Raw genomic sequence first — 24,960 nt, 5'->3', positions numbered from 1 at the left:
CTGCCTTGTGTTATTCATAGAAAATCAGAGCCTCCTGTGCCTGCTTCAGTGTCATATCATCTTGTTCAGGCGCCTTCAGCTGTCCCCGCCCCACCTGGCACACCCCCCTCCGTGCACAGCCCCCCACCAACCGCAGGATAAAGTCCAGAATCTTCGGCCTCCCCCACCCAAGCCGGCCCAGGCCTGCCTTAGACCTTACTCAGCCCTTTTCTTCGATGCTTGGTAAAGGCTGTGAAATGAATGCCAGGGCACCTGACTTCCTCCGTCCAGGAGGAGGGGGTGCGATTCGGGGCGGTCAATGAAGAGGTCAGTGGGAAAGGACTTTGATGTGGGAAGCGGACAGGCCTGGTTCACCTCGGCCTCCACCGGCATCTGGCTGAGGAACTGTGAGGTGCTTTGCCTTCGAGTTCTCCCCCTTCATAGGGTTGTTGGGAGGGTTCCCTGACGTTCCCAGCACCTATTAGGACCCCAGGAGATGGTAGTTATTATTAGGAAGACGAGTTTATCAGCAGGTCCTGCTGATCCACACTGAGTAAGTAGAGAGCCTTGATCGGAAAGTAGAGAGGAAGAAGGGCAGACCCCAGAGGCGCTCCTGCATGTGCTAGAACCAGCTGACAGTGATGAGCTGGCGGTGCCCATCAGCCGATCTGTTTAATTTATGTGTCTGACTTCACATGTTCTTCAGTAAGTAATTATCAAGTGCCCGTGTAAAGCCAGCAGCTTCTGTAGAGGATGCAACACAGCACCTCCCTGGAGCTCAGTCCAGGAAAGGAGACAGGGTTTTCCCTGCTTTAGTTCTGCCTCATCACAGGCTTCATTACATAAACTCCTCAGACTCAGGGCAGGGGCCATATCTACCAATGCATCCTTTACAGCACTTAGCAGGTAGAGTGTAATATATGCACTTTGTGGAAATAAAAAAACCAGGAATAGAACAAGCCATGGATGAAAAATGGCCCCTCCTGCCTGTTTCCAGAACACAGCGAGGCAGGGTCCCAGCTTTCCTCGCCTTAAGGAAAGGACTCCAGTTATGATATTTCTCAGCGCAAAGCCTTTATTGAGAACTACTGTGTGCTTAGTGTGGGAGAACAGAGGAAGGGAAGGGGCCCGGCTCAGCAGAGTTAAGATAAGGGCCTTCCCCGGGGGAGCTGACAGTCTTGGGGGTGGGCGCAGGGGGGAGGGCCGATGCGAGGGAGTGGGGGGGGTGGCTGGGTGGAGATGAAGGCTGGAGGAGGGAGAGCTGGGCAGGTGAGAGGCTCTCAGCACCCAGAGAGGAAAGGGGGCCGGGGTGGTGGGAAGTGGTGAGGACAGTGAGAAGCAGCCTGAACGTTCCACCCGAAAGAGACTTTCCAGATCCCTTGGCCGTCGGAGAGTCGTGTTAGCCACACTCTCGCTCCCCCCAGCACGCCCCCCTGCCCCCCACCGTGTCCCTGTAGCCCAGGGGCCCCTCATCGGCCTGTCTCCCTGTCCTTCCCTTAGGTTTGGGTTTGTTCAAGATAAATATTCTGCCTCTGCTTTCAACTTCCCTGCTGAGACCAAGCCTCAGTACATCCACGTCACAGGTGAGGCGCTCCAGGCGCAGCGTGGACGGGGTGGGGTCGGGGGAGGCTGAGGTAGGACCGGGAGCCCCGGGGGTGGGGGCGGGGGGGCTGGCCCGGGCACCCTCCCTCCCTCCTTCCCGGCACTGTGACCTGGCCCCTGTCCCCACAGGCACGGTGTTCCTGCAGCTGCCCTACTCCAAGCGCAAGTTCTCGGGGCAGCCAAGGCGGCGCCGCAACTCCACCAGCTCCACCAGCCAGAGCCTGTTCTGTGAGGAGAGGGTGGGCTACAGCTGGGCCTACAACACCATGCTGACCAAGACCTGGCGCTCCAGTGCCACCGGCGACGAGAGATTTGCTGACCGGCTGCTGAAGGACTTCACGGACTTCTGCGTCAACCGTGACAACCGGCTGGTGACCTTCTGGATGAGCTGCCTGGAGAAGATGCACGCCAGCGCCCCGTGACGGGCGGGGGGTGAGGGGCCAGGGGATACTGTCCTGCTGCTGATGGTACTCGGTGGGGTCAGGCAGGCTCGGGTGGTGGGGGCTGTGGGTGCTGCTTGGCCCCCACCAGCCTCCATCTGCTCCAGGAGGAAGACTGCAGAAGCCTCCGGCACCCGGGAGCAGGTGGGAGGGCGCCCCCGTGCATGTCCTCAGCAACAGACTGGCTCCCGTGAGCGTCCTTTCCTTTGTCGTCCGCAGGTACTTCCCGCTCAGGAGGAGTGTGCAAAGGATGTAAGATAACTTTGTGAAATAATGTACCATAGGCTCACACCAACTGTATATAGCTGTACAGAGCAGAAACGGGAATAAACTGGCCCGTGTGGCATCTCTGTCCCCAGCCTGGTCCCGGGCAGCAAGCAATCCTGTCTTCGGCTGGGCAGTCGTGCCCTGTCGCTGGGGCCCTGGAGGCCGATGAGACGGCCACAGACGCTGGGGAGGACTCCAGAATTCACTTGGGGGTCTGGCTGTGAGTTTACTGAAAGGTTTCTCTTCACGGGCCCTTGGGCAGGAGAGGAGAGTTCCGGGCAGGCCTCATGAGCAGACAGGACGAGGTGCTGGGATCCCGCGGGCCTGGTTGTGGGAGGCGAGTCTTGCTAAGTAGGTGAGCCTGGTGTGGCGCGCAGATGTCACGGCATTCCGAAAAAAATCCAAGGAAGCCTCTGTTGACTCTGGCTGAGGTTAGGACCCACTGCTCGATGGGATTAGACTCAGCATGGTCCTCAACCTCAGCCCCGCCCTCACTGGCCAGGGGGTAGAGGGTGGGGGGACCTGACAGCTCCCACCACTTCCCCTCCCGCCACTTCCCCTCCACCCCGAGTTAATCACAAGCCCTATTGATCTACCACCTCAATGGCCTGCAAGTCCGTCCCCCTCTCCCAGGAGCCCTGCGGCCGCTCTCAGCCTGGCCCTCACTTCCTCTTCCTCCTCCTGCATGGCTAGGAGCACCTCCCACCTGGTCTCTGCTTTCCCTCCAGGCCCTTCTCCACTCGGCATTCACCACTCTGATTGTGCCCCCCACCTATTTAGACCTCCCCCCCACATCCCTCCTCCCGCTGCTCCACACCTCCTTCCACCCACTTGTCCAAGACCGAATCTGGGAGTCAAACTCAGTCCTCCTCCTCCATCAGACTCCCACCTGTCCCTCAGGCCCGCCCACCACCTCCCTCCCTCCCTGCTGCCCAGGTGCGGATCCCGGCCTTTGGGGAGGGCACGGTTTGGTTAGACTCGGAGGACGTGTGCGGATCGCAAGGCCACCACCGGGTGTAAGGATGTGATAGCCATTAGTTGGTGGAAAGAGAAAAGCAGTGGGCTTGGGCCCAAGAGGACCTGGCTTTAAATTCCAGCCCTGCCATCTCTTAGCTGTGAGAACCAGGGGTGGTTCTGTCTCTTGAGCCTGTTTCCTCCCCTATTAAATAGGGATGGTGTGGCCTCAGCTTCCTCCCCAGCCCCCACCCGGACACACACACCTGCGAGCACGCCTCTGAGTATTTCTCTTTTTCTGTGCTTGCGACACTGTCATTATTTGCTGACCCGTTTCAGCTCACTTGCTGGGACTTTCTTCTGGCACATTCTTCAGCTAAAGAGAGAGGAGTGAGTTGGTGAGATCAAGGGAGCTGGTGCACGCTGCAGGGCCCCTCACGGGGTCCAGCATGTAGGAGGGACACAAGAACTATGAGAAAGACCTTGAAGGGATCCCCGGTCTGCCTTCCTAAATTGACTCCTGGAAGGCACTCATTCGTGTTGAGAAGTGACACCATTGAGTCCCCGACACATGCGTGACATGCCTTGGGTCACCCCACCGCGGGTGGAGATGAGGCTGGTCCCATAAGGCAAGAGCCCCAGAGCAGGGGGTTCTTAGAGATCTGGTCCAACCTCTTCATTTTCTCCCAGATAAGAAGACAGTGACCTGCTCCAGGCTCAGGGTGGGATCAGCAGGAGGACCCAGGACCTCCAGCTCCTGGCCTAGTACCTTTCTAGGCACCGGATCCAGATTCCAGCAGGGCCACTTGCCAGCACATGACCCTGAGTGAGTTACTGCGCCTCTCAGAGCCCTGGTTTTCTCATCTGAAAAATGAGACAATAATACCCTCGTGGGGTTGTGAAAATTGCCTGAGAGAATTCGCATAAAGAGCTGAGACGGTGCCTGGAAGGTTGTGAGCCCTTCCTAAACATGAGCTGTTATGATGATGATGATGACTGCCTGGGACTCTGTGAACCCCAGGGGATTAGAGATGGGAATGACCACAGAGGGCAGGAATGGACGAGGCAGTCTTTAAAGAGGAAGTAGCCTTGGGCCTTGTAGGATGTGTAGGAGTCAGCGTGGTCAAGAGGCTGCACTCCTCTAACAGCTGTGGCTGTTCTGCCTTATCTGGGTCCCAGGAACTTCTGCTGGGAAGTTTTCTCTGTTGGCGGAGGTGCCGCGTTGCTAAGAGCAGGAAGAAGGGCCTCCTGGCTCCCGCCCACTGGGAACAGGGTTGTGGCCCGAGGCTGGCAGCTCTGGAGACATTTCTCAGTTCTGTGGTTGTGCTGGGGGCAGGGGGATGCACATGGGCCCCTGTACACCTGGGGCGGCGCCAGTCAGCCTCCTGGACATAGAAATGAGTCTGGGGTGAGGAACCACACAGGTGTGGGATGCAGAAAACATGATGGGGAAAGAAACACATCCCTTTACTGAAGGAACGAGAAATCAGCCAAAGGGGCTTCAAAGCAGAAGAAGGAGCTGCCTTAGTCCCACCCGTGATTCCTCAAGGCTTCTGTGCCTAAGAGCTGCTTAAATCACAGATTCCACAGCCTCCCCCAGAGATTCTGATTCAAGGGCTCTGGACTCTGTGCTGTAAACAGATGCTTGAGTGACTCCGGTCTCGGTGGTCCATTTGAGAAACCCTGCTGCAGACCCCTTCTCTGGGCTTTCTTCCCTTTTACTTTACACGCAGGCCTAACCAGCCTGGAAATCTGGTTCTCAGACCAAAGCAGAGCAGAGGTCGCCACACACCGGAAGGCAGAGAACTCAAGAGCAGGGTGAAATGACAAGTGACAGCACGATGGCAGCAGGGGCAGACAGAGAACCTCCCAGGGCACGGGACCCCTACAGGCACGGGACCCCCAGAGGATGGGCCAACGCTGCCAAATTCTATGTTGGAGAGGCATGGAAGCCCGTCTCCCATTTGTAGGAAGAGACCCATCAAAACAAAATGGAAACTTCAGGTATTACAAGGAACAAGTACACAATACACACCTGAGACACCACGAGGTTTTGCTAAAGTGGAAAGAGGGGGAGAGAAGACTGAATAGTTTCAGATGCATGGAATAAAAATGGTTTCCCCACTTCTCGAGCGTTCCCTGCATTCTGGGCAGTGTAGCATACTTTACGTGCCTTTCCATCTTGTAATCTTTGCCGGAGTCACACCAGATGTGGGTAGGAGCCCCAGGTGGCGGAGCCTCAGGCCACAGAGCCGACAGCGGCTGGAATCAGGTCTGTGGGACCCCAGAACCCAGCCCTGCCCACTGCGCTGTCCCCCTCCCCTCCGGCTGGAGCTGGGACAGTGAGGCGTCGCCCTCTGCTCCGTCCTGGGGGCCCCTCTCTCTCTTTCGGCTGACTATGCTCCTATGCTCCGTGTGTGGTGCGGTCCTGCTGGGGTGCAGGTGTGGGCATGGCCTCAAGGCTCTGGTAGGAAGGGTGCGGGGTCTTTCCTCTCCCACAAGGCTCCTCCCCTCTGGCCCCTGACTTCACCCTGCAAGTGCTTCAGGCAGCTCCTGGCCTTCACACTGGCCCCAAGCCTGGCCTGGAATGTGCGGGTACCATGAACTCAGTCACACCAGCCTTTAAATTTGACCTCCACCCGCTTCTCTGGCTGCAGCAAGATCCATCTGTTTCTCAGTGAATCACGACACTGTCCTTCCAAGAAGGCGCCCTCTTCCCCCACGAGGGTGAGGGGAGGTGGGGAGCTGCGGTGCCACCCCCAGAGGCCCCTTGCTCTCCGAGTGCTGTCTCCCTTGGCAGTGAGTCTGGGTGAAACCTGGGGGCCCACAAGATTCCAGACCTCCCCTTCTCAACTGACAGGAAGCTGAGTTCCGAGAGGGCTGGCGTCCCTGTCGATCCCTCAGCAGCTCGTGGCAGCCGTGACTGGAACGGAGTCTCACGTACCAGATTGCTTATGCAGGCTCCATTCCCGTCCCCCTGCCCCCCATTCCTGTTCATCCTCAAATGTCTCTTAAGCAGCAGAAAATTTTATTTTTAAGCCCGTGGCATCCCAGGAGAGAAACGTTTCCCTAGTGCCTTTGATGTTCATCCAACCCTAGTGGTTCACATCCTGGGTCCTCCTCCTACCCAGGATGAGAGCTCTGGGAGGCGTGATCAGCTGCTGTCCTGGGGAAGGGGCCCCTTTTCAAGGTGTCATGTTCTGCCTTTCCTCAAGCCCTGTGTCCTCAGAACCTGAGCTGACACAAGGGGGTGGGCAGGGCTCTGCCAGAGGCAAGCCCGAGAGACTTTTGTCCAGCCCCTGGCTACAGCGCTGGAGGAGAACCAGGAGAGGCCACGGCCTCTCAGCTGGGGGCAATTTTGACCCCCAAGGGACATGTGGAGACAGTTGTCACAACTGCAGGAGGTGCTACCTGCATCCAGTGGCTGCTTCTGGACACCGTATGGTGCACGGGACAGCTCCTGCCACAAAGAATTATTCAGTCCCAAATGTCAGTAGTGTTGATGTTGAGACGCCCTGAACTAGATTCTGATGGGGAAAGAGGTCCAGATGGGGGGCCCCTCCCTCCTGTGACTTTGGAGGAAGAGGGCCCGCCACTTGCCCCTGATGGTGGAGATCTGAATCCTTTCTTGATGGCATCCCCATCCCCAATGTCCTGTAGCAATTACTCTTGCTGGGTTCCAAGACCAGAGTGGCTAAGAGACCTGCTTAGAGGCACATAGCAGGTTATGGACAGAACCAGGGTCAGAATCCTGGTTGTATTTAGCGCCCACGTGCTACAATGCGGCTCTTGTGTTTCCCTTCCCTTTTACACGTGGCTTGCCTCTCCAGCTGTATCTAAGCTCCCCAAGAGCAGAGAGCACATCTTGCTCATCTTGTATCCTCCACTGTGGGTCCCCAACCCACAAAGGTGCTCATTTAGAATCGGTTGAATTCATTTTTTCAGCCCAACATTTATGCAAAGCCGAACCAAGGCGGCCCTGCTTTCTTGGTGGAGGGCAGCAGACATGTAAAGCACTACAGAAATAGAGGAGGGGGCTTAATTCTGCACAGGGGCTGCTGGGGAAGACTAGAGAAAGGGGCATTGAGGCCATCCAAACGTTCTGATTTGAATGTGTCTGGAGGTCCACTGAGAGCCTGGTACACCACCAGCCGGTTGGAAGCTTGAGAAGGGAGGGAGAGAAGCAGAAGAAAAGTAACATTGGACCCCAAGCTAGTGTGCATCCATTGGCCTAGTGCTGGAGTCTGAGGACAGTTCGCCCGTTTCTCAGGGAAGTGGAGGGACTTACCCTGGGTTACTGAGCACACACGTGGCAGAGGAAGGATTGGGCTCAGGGATTCTCCACCTCACAGCTCTTCCCTTAGAGAGAGAAGGGGGGGATGTGGGAGAAAGCAGCCCACCGACAGTGGCTTTCAGGGTGGGGCAGCCATGTCCTGGAAGTAGGGAGGACAGGGCTTGTGGCCTAGACTCCCTGCACAGTGATGAGGGCCTTGTCTGGCCTCCCCATGGCCTGACCACCGCACTAGCCACCGTTGGTGGTTGGCACTCGGAGGATGGGAGCACTCCAGGGTGGTCTGACACACAGGATGTGTCTCACCTCAAAGCAGAAGTGAAATGGGGCACACTTCCCCTTGCAAGACAAGAGGCAAGTCCGACCACCCTCTCACCACCACCTCCTGCAGGAGCCTGGCTGCCACCACTGGGATCTGAGACTGGGGGACGACAGAGAGAAGCCGTCCTGGTCTGGGGAACCACACAGGGAGCTGGGGTCTACTTCCCACCGTGCACGCCTCCTTGGGCAGCATCCCTGTGATTGGAAGATACTGTTTCCAGTTTTTATGATTTAGGCTCTAAGGGAGATGGTCTCCTGGCAGAGCCACAGCCAGCCCATCGCTGCACAAGGGAGGTTCACTTGTGGTTTGTTCATTGTTCACACACTCAACCTCCACTCTCCCATCAACCAATATATTAAGAACCATCTGTGTGCCAGGCATTGTGTGGATACAGGAGGGAGAAGGGCATGAACAAAAACCACACAAATAACTATGGTTATGGCTGTGGAATAAGAATAGTTGTGAAAAGTGCTCCAAAGGCCATGGAGAGGCCACTGTGGGAGGTCTGACGGGCCCCCGACCACACATGGGGCTCAGGGGAGGCTCCGGGGCATTTCTGTGGAGACCTGTTGGATGGCAGGGCTTGCAAAGGGCAGAGACGGCAGGGAGGGGGAAGAGCTGGCTGGAAGAGGCTGAGACCCTGAGATGGAAAGAAGCTTGGGGGGCAGGAGGGAGAGGGATGGGGGACTGGTGTCACTGCAGAGAACGGATCACGCAAGATCTTGCAAGCTATGTAAGAGTTCCGCCTGTTGGATGCATCCTCAAGAGGAGTGTCGAAGGCTGGGGGACCTTGGGCAAGCCTTTCTCCTCCCTCTGCCTCAGTTTCCTCATCTTTTCAGTAGGAACATGTTCGCAGTCCTTGCAGGGGTGTTGATGAGCCTTTACGGAAAGCACTGGCGCGGCGTCTGGCACGGTGGAGGTGACCTGTAAGTGCAGCCATTAGTCTAATTGTGACTGAGGCAGGCCAGGAATCCAGGCTCCAGCCCGACTCCCCCTCCAATGGCTGTGCCTGCAGTTCCTGCCTCCCCGCCCACCCTCCCACCCCCCCACCCCCCCACCCCCCCCCCCACCCCCCGCCCAGGGCTGCTTCTAAGAGACACGGAGCCAGGAGCCGTCATCGGGGCTGAACACATTGGCCTGAGTTCCAACTAGCTCTCTGATAAAGCATTTCCCTGCTGTCATTTCACTGCGCTTTGCCAGCCACGCTAATGCAGCCTGGGAAGAGGCTCTGGTCCACAGCCATGGCCAGCCTAGGAGCCGATGTCCCCTCCCACCTCCCAGCCCCCGCGGCGCCCCAGGTTCCGGCAGATGACTGATCAGCCAGTCTCTGTGATGGCAGCCACGTGCCTGCAGGCGAGGGGCTGGGGTGACGCAGGGCTGGCAGCCCCGGGGTTGACCGGCAGCAGGACTGCATTATTCTGCAACGGTAGAGCCACCCTGGAATCCCTCTCTTCTCATTCAGGGAAGGAATCTTCCTAGAGGGGAAAGGACCTGGCCCAGGGCACACGTGCCTGGAGCCGTGCAGGTGGTCTGCTTGCTACCTGGCTTTGTTCTAGCAACAACCCCTCATGCTGGGTATTACTGGCCACTTTTACAGATAAGGAACTGAGGATTGCGGTCACCCAGCTGACAAGTGGCAGAGTCTGGATTCTACTCCAGGTCACCGTGACTTTGCCCTGCCCCCTGCCCCTTGGTAGTGGCCCTTTGGGCTGGGTTTTGCTGTATTTTTGTATTTCATCCGGTGTGAGCGGATTGTAGGAGGCCTGGAAACGAGGTGGGCAAGGCTGAGCTTTGGTTTCTTCTCCCGGCAAGGGGCCGCGGGAGTGTCACACAAGCTAAAGGCACCTCGGCGATGGGTGGGGCCATGCTTCTGGTTTACAGAGACGAAGCTGAGGTCTGGAGGTGGAGAGCAGCTTGCCTGAGGTTACAGGGTTGGTTGGCGCAGAGCTGGTGGGCTTTCCTTATGCCTCCTTCATGACCTCCCTTGCTGGCCTCTGGGCCCCTGTCCAGTCTCCGCACGTTGGAGGATCCCAGCCCGGGGCCCCTGGACCTCCTTTCTGCATCTCATTACCCGGGCAACCTGGTCCTGTAATTCTAATTACCATCTACCTGCCTGTGAGTCTCCATGTGAGACCTCTAGCCTTGAACTCTGAACTCCAACCTGTTTGTCCAGCTGCCTTCCTGGCCGGTCTCTAGAGACCTGAGAGCATAACAAACTGGTTGTGTCTAAAACACAGCTCTTGGGAATACCCTGGCGGTCTAGTGGTTAGGACTCCATGCTTTCACTGCCGAGGGCCCGGGGTTCGATCCCTGATCAGGGAACTAAGATCCCACAAGCCGCGCCAAAAAAAAAAAAAAAAAGGCAAGAACAACAACAATAAAAAACACACACAGCTCTTGATTTAGCTGCGTCCTCCCAGCTCCCAGCCAAACCTGCTCTACCTACAGTCTTCCCAGTTTTAGTCACTGTACCATCATCTACCCAGTTTTTCAGGCTGAAAGCCTTGGAGTTATTCTGTATTTCCTTCTCTCAACCCCCAGATCTAATCCATCAGCAAAAATATATTGTAATCTGACCCTTCTTCCCATCTCCACCTTTATCTGATGCAGCAGCCACCGACTGGTCCTCCTGCATCCTCCTTTGCCTTGAAGAATTTACTCTCCTCACAGCAACCAACATACTGTCTTTCAAACGCAGAACAGGTTGCATCCCTCCCCTGCTTGAAAACCCTCCAGTGACTTCCCAACAATTTGGGATGAAACCCCAACTCCTTGCCCCATGGGTCCTGGGCTTCTGGAGGCCTCCATCTCCATTTTCACCTCCTCTTGTTCATTCTGAACCATGCAGTGTCTCCTCTTTCTGTTCTGTGGACGTCCCAAGGTTGCCCCTGCCTCGGGGGCTTTGCATGACTCTCCCCTCTTCTTGGAATCCTCCTCCCAAGATCATGGCTCCGTTGCTTCCTCATTGTTGGTGTCGCTTGTCGCCCTGCCTGACTCCCATGTCTAGAGAAGCACCACCCCTCTGCCCGCCACTGCCCATCACACTACCTTGTTATCTCCCGCGCACAGCCCTTGTCATCACCCAAAACCACCTGCATCACTGGCACACTTGTGCACTGTCTTCTCTCCTCACTGGAATGCAGGTTCCAGGACTGTTTTTCATCCCCTCCACGTCCTCAGTACTTACCACAGTGTGCCTGGAATGCAGTAGGCGCTCAATGAGTGCTTGTTCACAGAACCAACCACAAGGGCCTAAGCTACAAATCAGGTTCATCCCGGGTTGCTGTCCCCGGACTCTCCTGTAGGACAGCAGTTCCCTGTCCTTTGACTTCTTGAAGACATTAATTTCTTTAAGTGCTCAGAGGTTGCTCATTTACCTGCCTGCTCTACCACCTACAAACTACGTGACCTTGGGCAAATTACTTATTCTCTCTGTGCCTCGGTTTTGTCGGCTGTCAAGTGGGGATAGTAACAGTGCCCACCTCATAGGGCGAATGTGAGAATTACATTAATGCAGGAAGAGGCTTAATTGCAGTGCATGGGACCCAGCGTTCAGTACCGTTAGCTCTCCTGCTGTGATCACCACCGTCATCACCAGTTTGACTGGTGTTTCCTCTCTGCCTTCAAGTAATAACACTTACCTGGCCACTTTGCCTGCTCAGCACCCTTCAGTGGCCTCCTAATCCACTTGGGAAGAGACCAAGCCCCTGGAAGTAGCCTGGCAGCCCCACCTCCCTCTCCAGCCTCACCTTGCATGACTTTCCCCCTTGCTCCATCCCCTGCAGTCACACGGGCCTTATGTCAGTTCTTCGTGTGATTTATGCTTGTCCCGTGCCAGGCACTCTGCCTGGAATGACCTTTCCCTCCTCCTGCCCCTGGTTGAAGCCCCCTCAGTGTGGTCATGGCCTCTCAGCCTCCCTGCACGCCCCCAGGCACTGTGAACCTGCGCTGCAGCCCTTGTCATAGCTGTGAGCGGGCACTCATTCCTTCCCTGGATAGATCCGTGCCTTTCCTACGAGACCCTGAGCTCCACGAGAGCAAAGACCCAGTCATCCTTTGCCCACCTTTGTACTCACGGTGTTTGCACATGGTAAGTGTTCAGTAAATATTAACTGAAGGAGTGGGGAGAAAGCCTTTGGGCTGGGCACACAACGCCGCAAGAGAAAATCTGCTGCCTTTGCAGAACCAACCAGCCTTTCTCACCGGCCTCTGGCCACAGAGCTGGAACAGCCCTCCTGACTTCCAGTAGGGTCCACTTGCTTGCACTGTGGCCTGGGGTAGCCGCTGCTTGTGTGCTGCCTTCTTTCACACAGTGCCCACAGAGTTACAGGAGTTGGGAGAGCCTTTGCTCGGCGAAGCCAAGATAGAAACTGGATGTGAAGCAGCGACGCGATGGGGAAGTCTGTCTGGCTTCCTGAGCTCTGCCGGCTCACGGCCAGACATCCAGCTCTTCCTTCCCTCTCAAAACAGGGTAACTGTGGGGTCCTGAAGGCCGAGTGCTCTGCTCGGGTTTTTCTGGCTGATGGTATTTCCTTTGATTGCTTGGAACAGAGGTCCTCGCAGGCTTCAGTCCTGGGCCAGTCCCCCTGCCTCGAGTCTGAGCCAGGACATGGCAAAATGAGAAAAATAGGGACACTATAAGGTGTTCTCATAAAGCTAAATTAATTCTCAGATTGTCCTCCTTTTTTGTGTGTCAGGATGCCCTTTCGTTTATGAAATAAGGTTGATGGAGGTAGTGATAGATTCTTTCTTTCTCTTTTTTTTTTCTGCATGGCATGTGGGATCTTAGTTCCCGGACCAGGGATCGAACCCGTGCCCCCTGCAGTGGAAGCACGGAGTCCTAACCACTGGACCGCCAGAGAAGTCCCAGTGATAGGTTTTCCTTCTTCCCTTCCTCCCTCCCTCCCTTTCTTTCTTTCTTCCTTCCTTCTTTCCTTCCTTCCTTCCTTCCTTCCTTTCTCTTTCTTTCTTTTCTTTTTCTTTCTCTCTCTTTCCTTCTTTCTTCCTTCCTTCCTCCTTCCCTCCCTCCCTCCCTCCTTTCCTTTCTTTCTCTCTCTCTTTCTTTCTTTCTTTCTTCTTAATGTCCTGGCTTGTCAAATCACCTACTTAATTTCTTTTGAAATTTCCTAGTCCGTGGACAGTGGCTGAGCAGGGATGAGAACCCAGGTTTCCTGGTTCCAGTTTAACTGTCTCTCCGCTCTGCAGCCCCTCCCTGGAGAAGATAAGATGCAGGGGAGACACAAGAGCTGGCTGTAAATTACTGACGGGCTGCCATGTGGAAGAGGGGACACACTTGTTCTGGCTGCACCCCTGGGGTCTCCGGGGAGCAGTTTCAGGTGGGCACGTTCATGGCTTAGAATAGTTTCTGACAGGCAAGTACTCAACAACAGACAAGGCTGCCCCACCCGGCAGTGTTCAGGCACAGGTGGGGCAGCTCCATTCGGGCCTGGTGGAGAAAATATTCGGGCCTGGGGGGGTACCAATTAAGGGTCTTGGTCTTAGATTCAACCTGCTTTCTGCACCAGTTTCACCACTTACTATCCGTGTGACCTTGGGTAAGTCTGTTTCCTCTTATTTAAAATGGGGGTAATTATTGCCACCCTCGGGGTCCCGTGAGGATTAAAAAAGGGAGTGAGGCCTTCTAGGAGATGTGAATCCTGCCCCCAGGGAGCTTACTTAGAGTCTGGTAGAGAGCAGCAGAATCACAGAGAAAGGATAATGTGAAGCAACTTATGAGCAAGGACCGGCAAGAGTGGTCCCAGACGTCTGTGCTGGGGCGTTTCTGAGTATGGGCTATCAGGGAAGTACGTAACACTTAAACTGAACCTTGAGACACTGCGTGGGTCTGGATAAGTAGAGAGGAAGGAATGGGGAGCTTTCAGGGAGGAGAGCATATAGTGGTCTATTAAGTATGGGTCTAGTAAGTAGCTATATTTTTAAATATAAATTTATTTATTTATTATTTATTTATATTTAATTTTGGCTGCCTTGGGTCTTTGCTGCTGCGTGCGGGCTTTCTCTAGTTGTGGCGAGCGGGGGCTACTCTTCGTTGTGGTGCACAGGCTTCTCACTGCAGTGGCTTCTCTTGCTGTGGAGCATGGGCTCTAGGCACGTGGGCTTTAGTAGCTGTGGCTCACGGGCTTAGTTCCTCCATGGCATGTGGGATCTTCCCGGACCAGGGCTCGAACCCGTGTCCCCTGCATTGGCAGGCGGATTCTTAACCACTGCACCACCAGGGAAGTTCAGTAGCTATTATTATTACCTAAATTTCAAGGGCATGGCAATCTCTCTTTCCTTGGGCTCCCATGGCTCTGTGGGCACATTCCTGGCTCATGAGAGATGCTTGGTGCATGTTGTATGAGCAGGACTGGCTGCCACAGAATAGAGGGAGATATGATTAGATTCTAAGTGACCTGGGGAAAATAAGAGCATCCTTCCATATAGCCATACACCTGTCCATCATCCAATAGCACACACATACATACATACACATCCATCCATCCATCTATCCATCCATCCATATGTTTCAGGCAGAGAACAAGACAAAGTCACTCGAAACTTGCATCAAGGGGGGCAGGGCTTACAGATATGAATCAAATAATGACATGAATAAGTGTAAAACTGCAACTGTGGTAAGTGCTACAGGTCAAAGGGGTTCGTGGTGCCAGGAGAGTCCAAAACAGAGCAATTCAACCTATACAGGGAGGTCAGGAAAGTCTCCCCAAGGAAGTGACCAGTGAACTGAGAACTCACGGGCAAGTTGGAGTAACTAGAAGAATTGGAAGTGTATTGGGGGTGGGGAATGTTTCAGACAGAGAGGGCAGAGCACATATGGCAAGATGAAGTTAGCGGGTGTCGGCCCGATGATGCAGGACCTCCTGGGCATGTTCAGGATTTCGAATTTTATCCTTAGAGGGTCTAAGCAAGCATCAGGTGACATGCTCAGATTTGTATTTTTAAAAGACTGTCTGGCTATGGTTATAGAAAATGGAAGTGGGGGGATGGGACGGGCAGGTGTAAAACAGGAGACCTGTGAGAAGCCAATGTAGTTGCCCAGGAAATCCATGATGGAACCTCGGACTGGGAAGGGGTTGGGGAGGGGAGGAGTGCGTGAGGAGGCCATTTAGGAGATAAATGGACATGATGGGGCGATGTGTGTGGTGGGAAGAATGAGGGCGAGGGAGTTGCCTAGGATGATACCCAGGTTTCTGGATGGAACTGTTGCCAGGCAACAGAGTGAAAGCCAGGAGAGCGCGGGGAAGGGGTGGGACACACTTTCCCTTGCTGTTGTTATGTCTGTGTTTGCAAAATAAGGGTGTCAGGAGTGTGGGTGTGCACCGCTCCCTGAATGCCTGCTCAGGGGTGAGAAGGCTGGGTTAAGGAGGCTGAACGTTGCAGGCCGAAGAGCTGGGCCAGGGAGCTAGCCTTCCAGTCTTGGCTCTGCATCCAGGTAGCTGTGTGACCTTGAGAGGGCAGCTTCACCCCTGTGGGCTTCAGCTCTACAACTGACAGCCCTGCTGGTCGGGCATTTTAAGGGCATAAAGCAATCTGAGTCTTATTCGTGTCCACTGGCATTATTTACAGGGCTCCCCCTTGGAAAGTTATTCCTTGTAGATCCCCTTTATCCAGAGCCTGAAGGTTAAAATAGCATTGAGTCTAGAATGTGAGCTCTGAAAGGACTCACAGAGCCCGCTTGCCCCATCCTCTGATTTTACAGAGGTGCAGCACCTGTGTCTGATCCTTCTCTCTCTCCTCCTGCCCGACCCTGCACATAGCAGAAGAGGAGGAACAGTTTGTGTAGAGCCACAAAGCTACAGGGAAGAAGAGCACCCTTTGGGGTGAGCCCCATGGTCCTCTTCTTACTTTGGGGGTGGGGATTTTTCTGCAGCCTACCGCCATGTCTTAGGACAGATTGGGCTAGGCAGAGCTGTAGGGATGGGCTAAGATCATAGACACAGGTGATGCTGAGCATCTGGGGGAAGAGTGATGAAGGGGACATCTGAAGTTGTGGCCTGCTGAGCTGGGGTCGTTTCTGACTTACTGAAGATGCCTCTGGTCATGCACCCCTGCTGTGACTCCTGGGTGTCCTCCAAGGGCTGCAAGATGCTCTTTGCAAAAAAGGAATGTAGAAAACCCAGCCTACCCCCGGCAAATAAGACATGGAGACAAAAACCTGGTTGGAATCTCGCGGCTGAGGTTTCCACGGTGGCTCCACTCTGCTGCCCTTCCCATTGGCTGGGCGTCCTGCTCCGGCTTTAGCAACAGAGGCTCAGATACACATCTCCTTCCTGATTGGCCAGGCTGTGCTGCAGCGCCATAGCAACAGGGGCAGAGGGACCAGTCCCTGCAGAACAACTTGAGTCACTACCTGGGGTGGAGCTGAGATCCAGAGGGCTGCTCGCAGGGGATGCAAACTGGAACAGGTAGCCCTCACCTCAGCTCAAATTCAGGTGGGGAACCCTCCTCCCTGGTTGTCCAGGGTGTTGGGAGGCTGCTGGGCTTCTCCTCCTCATCTCATCTATCCTGTATCTTGCAGCATCTTCCCAGTCCTTCTCTTGCTCCAGGGCTACTGTCTCTGCAGAAGGAAAACCAAACCTCTGGCAGTGCCAGCGGTTAACTCATTTGCCCAAAGTCATGCAAGTTACAAGCCAGAACCTGAACCCGCATTATATTGCCTGACTTAAAGGCTTTAGAGGGTCTTTGGTGGAAAATCTAGGGGTCCTTTTTTTTTAAAAATGGACTTTGTTTTTTAGAGCACTTTTAGGTTCATAGCAAAGGCACAGAGCTGAAGGTACAGAGATTTCCCATAGTCCTTTCAGTTTTAGTAACAATCTTCCTTTAATTCATCAAACAGCTAATGCTTTCCAAAACACTCTCCTATCTGATCCTCCCAACAATTCTGTGAGTTTGGTAAGTCAGGGAGGAATGACCCATTTTATAGATGAGGACACCAGAGCCCAGAGAGGGCAAGTGATTTGTTGCATGTCACACAGCATATTCGTGTCAGAGCTGGGACTCCAACCCAGGCCTCCTGAATCCTTGTCAGGGCTCTACCCACAAACCATTGACTTATCCATATCAGGGGGCCTCCAGGAGGGTTGGAGGGATGCTCTGAGGGGTCCTCTCATCTGTTTAGATAACAGTGGCTGAATAGAATCAGGCATTCCAATGTCTCCAACATGGACCAAGGGTTTCACATCATAACCCCAGTCCCTGTCAGGCAACTCCTAAATTTGGCTCTAGTCCCCAGGAAGGGTTCTTGTTTCACTGCAAACCATGCTGTCCATCCCCCTATATGGACAGGAGAAGAAACACTAGTAAGTTAACTACAATCAGTTTAACATTGCTCTGTGCTTGAAGCTGTGCTGAGGGCCTGCCTGACTCTTCATTGCAGCCTTGGGTCTACACTGTCCACTGTTTACAGATGCAGAGGTTGGTGCTGAGGAAGGTCAGGCTGCGTGCCAAGGTCACACAGTCAACAGTGCGGCCACAATTCAGACAGGAGGCCCCCTGACTCGAAAGCAGGCTGGCTTGAACAGTGTGATGGGCTCTCTGATGCAGAACAGTAGCTCCAAGAGGCATTGGAGAGCAGAGTCTTTTGCTTGTGGGTGTGCATTTTTCCCTCAGTGGAGGCAATGGCTGGACCTATTTTTTGGTGCTGGAAAAGACAGGCTCAGAGGATCTGCTTTGTGTTAGGGATTTAGAAATCCTTGGCCCCCAAGGAGTGGCTCGGTACCCCCAACACTGTCTCCCATTGCCTAGTGTCCCAGGTTTGCCACCCTTCAGGAGGACGTGGCTGGGCAGCTGGTACTTGGCAATCAACATGGAGGAGAGAAAACCCAATGACTTCCTTGCTCTGAATCTGAGCCCCCGCCGAAAATGAATGTTTTGGCAGATTTCTTTCCTTCCTGCTCAGCTTGTGCTCCCAGAAGCTCTTGCCCCTGAAACAGAGGCCAGCCACCTGGCCTGCCCTCCTGCCCTCCCAAGGGTACTGATTTTGGAGGACACGGAAGGTGGGAGCTCATGTCCGCCACTCTGCTCCCCTAAGGCCCACACCAGCAAGGGGCAGGCCCACGAGTTCACCACCAGCCACGGTCTGCAGCATCTTCCCTGGGCCAGACACCCCACAGACGCTAGGGAGATGGCAAGGAACGAGCCATTATGGCCCCTGCCCTTGTGGAAGCTGCTGCCCAGTGGAGGAGATGGACGGTGGGTCAATAAGTGAATAAATCGTGATTTCCGAGAGCAGTAAAAGCCGTGGACAGGATGAGACAGGGTAATGGGACAGGGAGTGACTGGTGGAGCCGGGGCGGGGTGGGGCGGGACAGCAGGTGTGTGTGTCCTGTTTCAGCCAGGATGGTCAGGAAAGGCCTCTCTGAGGAGAGGTGACATCTGAGCACATAGGACTTGGATGAAAGAGGGGAAACTTTTGCTAGGGGAAGTGCGAGGGGCTGTGGAATTTAGCAAATGCAACAAATGTCTGCTGAATCCCTACTCTGCATCAAGGGACCAGAACAGACGGAGGACCTGCCCAAGGCACGGTGGCAACCCAGAAGAGGTACTACCCAGGCCTGGAGAGCCAAGAAGGCTTCCAGGAGGAGGCAGCAACCCTTCTGAGGCCTGAAGGATGTCAGGTCAAGCACGGTGGGGCAGCAGGCGGCGTGGAGGCACCGAGATGGTTCCAGTGGAAGAACAGCATCTGCAAAGGCCAGAGGAGAGGGAGAGCTCGGGATTCTCAAGTAAAGGCAAAGAGCTGTTTCTGAAGCAGAGAGTTCATGTGGAAGAGAAGGAAAGGATGAGCTTGGGGCCCAAATGGGCCTCGGAGGCCAGTTAAACACTTCAACATTTCCCTGAAGGCAGTTTGCATAGGATTGCCATGTTTAGCAAATAAAAATACAGGTTGTCCTGTTAACTCTGAATTTCAGATAAACAACAAATAATTTTTAAGTATAATTATGTGCATGCAGTATTTGGGACATTCTTATACTAAAAAACCATTGTTTATCTGAAATTCAGTTTTAATGGGGCCTCCTGTATTTTCTCTGGCAACCCTGAGTTTGGGCCCACAGAAGCGTTTTAAGCAGGGGATGACGTGGTCGGATTTACATTTTGTGAAGCTCCCGGGATTTGTGGGGAAACATGCTGGAGGGAGACCAGGAAGGGGGTGGGGAGGATGAGGCTCCTGCCTTGTCCAGGCCAGAGAAGCAGAGGCCAGGGAACAGAGGATCTCATCATGTCACCTGCCTCCCCCACTGAGAGGGTGGCCTTGGGTAAATCCCTCAGTGGATGCAGTCTCAGGCCGGTGACTGCAGACCAGGTCAGACCCCGGCTCTGCAGCATGAGCCTCTGGGCTGGTCTGCTCCCTCCGGGGCCCTCAGCATCCTCCTCTGTCAAATGAGGGGTTCAATCAGAAGAGATGGTCCACAAGGGCCCTTCTGTTCCTGCCATCTTGGGCTCTCTGTCCATCCTCTGATGTCTCTCTGGGGTGGTGCCCCACCATGGTGACAAGTCCAAACCTCGCTCCTTCTTCCCTTCCAACATCACCTCAGCCAATGAATGCATGAAACACCCACACACCTGGTTTGGGAGAAGGCACTCCAGAATCTGCTGAGGTCCTACTGTGTGGTGAGTTGGGTCCTTTACATCATTCGTTTTTGTTAATTCTCACAAAAGCCTCTCAGGGAGGGTATCATTATGCCCATTGCACAGATCAGAGAACTGAGAGCTCAGTGGTGCAGCTGTTGCCCAGGTCACACAGCTGCACAGTGCAAACCTGGGGTGGAGTCCAGGTCTGGCCGGCGCCAGGGCTCTGTCCTCCACTGTCTCCAGGAAACGTTCCCGGGAGTCCCTAATCCCCCACATAGTTATCACCAGGGCTCAGTCAGCAGTCTCCTTGTCCCACGGCAGGCACGTGCTGCCCTGGCTCTTTCTGAGTTAAGCCAGGGCCTAAAACGCGTTGGTGTAATGCTCATCTGCTGGGGGCTTTCCGGTTTAGGAAGCCCTTTCCCATCTGTGCCCTACTCACGACCCTTTGGGGACTCTGCAGGCCCCTCAGCCCTTCTAGCCTGCAGCTCTGTCGCAGTGGAGTCTGCATTAAATATTAACGGGGCAGCTCCTGGCACCACTGTGACGTCAATTACCGGGCTGCTTGATGAGGGCTGTGGCTGCCTTTCCAAAGTGAAGCAGTGCCAGGAATTCAGCTGGCTCAAATGGCCTCCCAGGGGGCCGGCTGTCGGACTCGGAGAAGATGCCGCTAATGTAAGGCGTGGCAGGAGTCCAGGAGTTTTCCTTCCATCTCCCCTGCTCCCTCGGGGCCCAGCTGGCATCCCGATGCTGGCACAATGCCTTCAGTCATTTGGCAAATATTTATTGAGCACCTGCTGTATGCTGAGCACAGTTCTAGGCTCTGGGGATACAGTCATGAGCGTGATAAGGTCCCTGCATCATGGGGTTCCCCGTCTGGTGGAGGAGAGGGAGAAACAGTCTCAACGCAGAGGGGCAGACCCAGCACTGTGCGCCAGAGCAGGTGCCCGACCCAGCTTGTGGCCGAGGGATCCTTCCAGAGGAAGCTAGGACTATGCTGAACCCAAAGAAGGAGCCCGAGTTAGGTCTGGAAAGAGGAGGGGTGAGTCTTTCAGGAAGAGGGAACAGGATCGGAGCTCAGACCCTGGTTCTACCCCTTCCCAGCCATTTATCTGCAAGCTGGGTTTCCGCTGTACAGGGGTGTTATGAGGACCAAACGAAGCCACGGCGAGTGATGGCATAGGGCTTGATTCAGGACAAGAGCTCAGCGGTAGCTGTTATGAAAATAGCTCTGTGCCTTCACAGAATTCCTCACCGTGCCACGGAGCCTTACTCTGATTTGGCAAGCTGAGAAACTGAGGCTCAGAGGGGTGACATCACAAAGCCCTGGGTAATATTGTGGATCAGACCCCAGGCTGGACACACGATCCCAGGCTCTGACACAGGCTTTTTGACATTCTCTGGCCATAAGCAACCCAAGCAGTGGCCTCAGCTCAGCGAGACACAGAATACCACAAGAGATCTCAGTGTGAATTCCTCGGCCTTCAACACTCCCCATCTCGGCCTTCTTTGAGGTAAGGCTGCAGCTGTCCAAGGACAAGCCCAGGCCTTGGCTTTGGGGTAGAGCCTGGGCATAGACCTTGTTCTGCTGCTAATCTACTGTGTGACTGTGAGTGAATTTTCTTCCTTCTCTGAGCCTCAGTTCCCCATATTTAACACTAAAACCATCTGTCATTGCCTGGGTCTCTGATCCTCCCAAAGAGCTGTGGCAGAGGAATTATTTTTAATTCCATATTAAAGATGAGGAACCAGGCCACATACAAGTGGGGGCTGGATTTGAAGCCAGGCCCATCTGCTGGCAGAGCTAACGGCCCAGCATGTAGTGCTGTCTCTCAGAGTAAGAAAGCCAGCCTGAGTTGTCTCCAAGATCCTTAGTATGAGTCTGTGATTCTGTGAGTTCCATGCTGCCCCCAGGCCTTCAGGGCCCAGTGGTTTCACAGGGAGGGCATTTCAGCTTGGGCTGATTCTCCAACTGTCCCATGTAAAGGAGGTAACAGGGGACTTCCCTGGTGGCGCAGTGGTTAAGAATCCGCCTGCCAATGCAGGGCACATGGGTTTGAGCCCTGGTCCCAGAAGATCCCACATGCCGCAGAGCAACTAAGCCCATGCGCCAGAACTACTGAGCCTGTGCTCTCAAGCCACAACTACTGAACGCATGTGCCACAGTTACTGAAGTCTGTGCGCCTAGAGCCCGTGCTCCACAACAAAGACAAGCCACTGTAATGAGAAGCCCGCGCACCGCAACGAAGAGTAGCCCCCGCTCGCTGCAGCTAGAGAAAGCCTGTGCGCAGCAACGTAGACCCAACGCAGCCAAAAATGCATGAATGAATGAATGAATGAATAAATAAATAAAATAAAGGTGGTAACAGCACTGTCACAGGTTTCTGGCAGGCAGCACCCACTCTCTCCCTCATCCACAACCTCGTTCCTCCCGGCATCAGCCCCGGGGGGTGGGAGGTTCAACGTGAGCAACAGGCCCACTTTACGGATGAGGAAACTGAAGCTCAGAGAGGTGCAGCGACTTGCCCAGGCTATCCCAGCTACTGCAGAAGAGCTGGGATTTGAGGCCGCGTCTGGCAACTCCAGATCTTATACTCCAAGTAACTGCAAGGTGGCCAAATTCAACCAGGAGACTTCCTCCTCCTCCTCCTCCTCCTCTCAGCCCCCTCCTAGCCCCTGCAATCTTGCCTCCCTCCCCCTGGCTCTCTCCCCGGTCTTATCTTCCACGAGGCTGCCAGTCAGTTAGCTGTCAGCCAATTTAAAGCGTTTCCCTCCTGGAAGGCCTTGGCCACTCACAAAGAGGGCTCTTGTGGTGGCATTTCTGCAATAGGCACAAGGTGTGATCAGATTCAATTCAGCACTCATGAAGAGGGGCACCCCAGGGCCTCAGATGATGAATGAAACGCAGGCCCTGTCCTCCAGTGTTTACATTTTACGAGGGAAATGCCAACTTCCTTATGAAGTGGGAAGCAGGTGGTATAAGTGACAAAGAGTGACTCTGCCCCTATTAGCTCCAAGACCTTGGGTAAGAGAGCTTCCTTTTCCCCATCTGCTTAAATGGGTACAAGAGGAATTCCCTACCTCACAATTGTCATGAGGATTAAACGAGATCACGGATTAGATGAAATTGCATAGCACAGGGCTTGATGCCTAGTAGCTGACCAGGAAACACAAATCCTACCAAAAGAAGTCCATGCAGGTGGTGGATTCCAGAGTCACAGTGGGAGTGAGCAGAAGGAGAGCGTGCTTCTTGGTGGAGACCTGGGAAAGCTCCTTAGAGGAGGTAAGATTTCAGCTGGGTATTAAAGACTTAGAGGAAGAGGTAGAAGAATGGGAAAGTTGGTAGAAACTTGTGGGCAGGCTCTGTGAGCCTGGTGGCCCTAGGATGTCCAGGAAGTAGGTGTTGAGCTTGGAAAGGTGGGCCAGGGCCAGGTCATGAAGGGCCAGGTGGAGGAGCTTGTATCTTTTAAGGGGAAAAGGGTGTCCTTCCTACCTGTGACCCCAGCGGCAGCTCAGGGCTGTCTGCAGAGACCAGCCCCCTGGAGTCAGCCTTCTCCTCTGGCTTTGGTGCTGCCAGATCCCTTTGTCTCCTGAGTCAGGACCAGCCCACCACTGTTGTCTGGAAGAAGACAGAAGGCTGTAGCAATCTGCTTGCCTCCTACTAACATACTGGGGAGGAAAAGCTGTTTTGTAGCATAGTTGCCTGGCAGGGAACCTTGGTGGAAACTCAGCAAACCTCACCCTCACTTCCAAGGTTATGGTTTAAGCAGCAGTTGATGACAGCAGTTGATGTGTGCAGCTCAAAGACTGAAAGAACGTTTTCAGGCGCTCAGAAGGTCAGGGGCGGGCATGGAAAGAATGGTGATGGTGGAGTGGGTCTGGATCCGGGCTCCTGCCCCCTGCTCTGCAGTTGGGCAAGATACTTAACCTCCCTGGGCCTCAGCTTCCACATCTGTAAAGTCAGAACAATAATACCGACCTTTCCTTGACCAAGTGGGAGTGTGCTGGCCACCCGCTGCCCGTGGCCTGCTGTGGAGTAGGTCCTGCTACTTTCCTCCACTCCTTGTATGGATGTGGTCCAGGCACTGGGCGTCTGAGGCATCCCTGCTTCACCCTCTTGAGCTGCCATGTCATTTGCTGAACTTCCAGTGGTGACATACCCTAGACCTTCAGAGCTGGAAAAAAGACAGAACTCTGCCATCCAAGCCAGTGTAGCCTCCCACTTCACAGACAGGAAATCCAAGGCTCAGAGACTGGAAGTCACCGCACTCCAGGCTCTGACCTCCAGCTTTCCCTGGACCACCACAGCCCCTCCCACTTGGGCCGACCTAGTAAGAACCACACAGAAGCTTGAGGCAATTATCCAGATGGTTCCAGCCAAAGGATCTAGAAAATTCTGGCCTCTTTCCCAGAGTTGTGAGGATTTGGGGAGCTGGTTCCGGGGGGTCAAGTGTTTACCCCCAAGACCGTCAGACAGCCAGCAATTAACAGCAAGAGCTGCTGCCCCTGCTCCTGGTGGTGGTGATATCATCACTGGCTTGGGATCAGCCAGGTCACCCAGGCAGCAGGAGGCCTGCATTTGGGGGGGGGGGAAGAAAATCCTATCTGGGTGACACGAATCTGTGGGCGGGTGGCCCCTCTGTCTCAAGCCGGTAACCATGCTGACAGTGTGAACGCCATCTCTCCAGAACAATACCAGGGCTTCTTTGTAACACTTCCCTTGGTGTCCAGACTTCGCAGGGAGCTCAGAGTGTCCCAGGACACCCGAGGAAAAAAGCAGGACGTGCCTTTTCTGGGTCACCTATTCACGGGGCTCTGGCAGAGGGTTCTGGCAATGCTTTGGAAATCCAGTCCTGCGTGAGAAGCAGTCGTTACCACTGGCTCAGGGTGGGGTGCAGCAAGGAATTTTCTACAGTTGTGATGGCTGGTGAAGGCAGGGTGTGAATGTGCTCTTGCCGAACCCCAACCCTAAGAAACAGGATGGTCAGTCCCATTTAAAAGGGGCTTCCCGGGGGGTAGGGGTGGTGGTATGATGAATTGGGTGATTGGGACTGACATGTATACACTGATGTGTATAAAATTGATGACTAATAAGAACCTGCTAGGGACTTCCCTGGTGGCACAGTGGTTAAGAATCTGCCTGCCAATGCAGGGGACACGGGTTCGAGCCCTGGTCCGGGACGATTGCACATGCCACGGAGCAGCTAAGCCCGTGCGCCACAACTACTGAGCCTGTGCTCTAGAGCCCGCGAGCTGCAACTACTGAGCCTGCATGCCACAACTACTGAAGCCCGCACCACAACAAGAGAAGCCACCACAATGAGAAACCCGCGCACCGCAACAAAGAGTAGCCCCCGCTCGCCGCAACTAGAGAAAGCCCTCGCACAGCAACAAAGACCCAACACAGCCAAAAATAAATAAATAAAATTAAAAAAAAAAGAACCTGCTGTATAAAAAAATAAATAAAATGCAAAAATAAAAGGGGCTTCCCCAAGGGTACTCAGCTGGTAACTGGCAGAGCA

General features: G+C 54.4%; 2 protein-coding genes across 11 annotated transcripts in view; one reads left to right on the top strand and one right to left on the bottom strand.

Moving 5' to 3' along the window:
- DEPDC5 (DEP domain containing 5, GATOR1 subcomplex subunit) overlaps positions 1-2,379 on the top strand; it is a 91,909-nt gene extending 89,530 nt beyond the window's left edge. For all 8 annotated transcript variants that reach the window (XM_059893870.1, XM_059893876.1, XM_059893874.1 and 5 more), the window contains 2 exons: positions 1,480-1,562; positions 1,711-2,379. In XM_059893870.1, the coding sequence (XP_059749853.1) occupies positions 1,480-1,562; positions 1,711-2,003 (376 nt within the window). In that variant the 3' untranslated portion in view covers positions 2,004-2,379. The remainder of the gene's footprint in view (positions 1-1,479; positions 1,563-1,710) is intronic.
- Positions 2,380-7,238: 4,859 nt separating this feature from the next.
- LOC132347254 (uncharacterized) overlaps positions 7,239-24,960 on the bottom strand; it is a 22,119-nt gene continuing 4,397 nt past the window's right edge. The window contains exons 2-3 of one of the 3 annotated variants that reach the window (XM_059893635.1): positions 23,418-23,613; positions 7,239-8,779 (exon numbers count right to left, since the gene is read on the bottom strand). In XM_059893635.1, coding sequence (XP_059749618.1) covers positions 8,585-8,779; positions 23,418-23,613 — 391 coding nt within the window. In that variant the 3' untranslated portion in view covers positions 7,239-8,584. Of the gene's footprint in view, positions 8,780-16,392; positions 16,431-23,417; positions 23,614-24,960 lie in introns of those variants that run through there. The other 2 variants (XM_059893636.1, XR_009497150.1) reach the window with 2 other exon arrangements.

The sequence above is a fragment of the Balaenoptera ricei genome, chromosome 14 (assembly GCF_028023285.1).
Source record: "Balaenoptera ricei isolate mBalRic1 chromosome 14, mBalRic1.hap2, whole genome shotgun sequence".
Lineage (NCBI taxonomy): Eukaryota > Metazoa > Chordata > Mammalia > Artiodactyla > Balaenopteridae > Balaenoptera > Balaenoptera ricei.
Note: the sequence above shows the minus strand (reverse complement) of the source record. Positions and strands in the feature narration are given on the sequence as shown.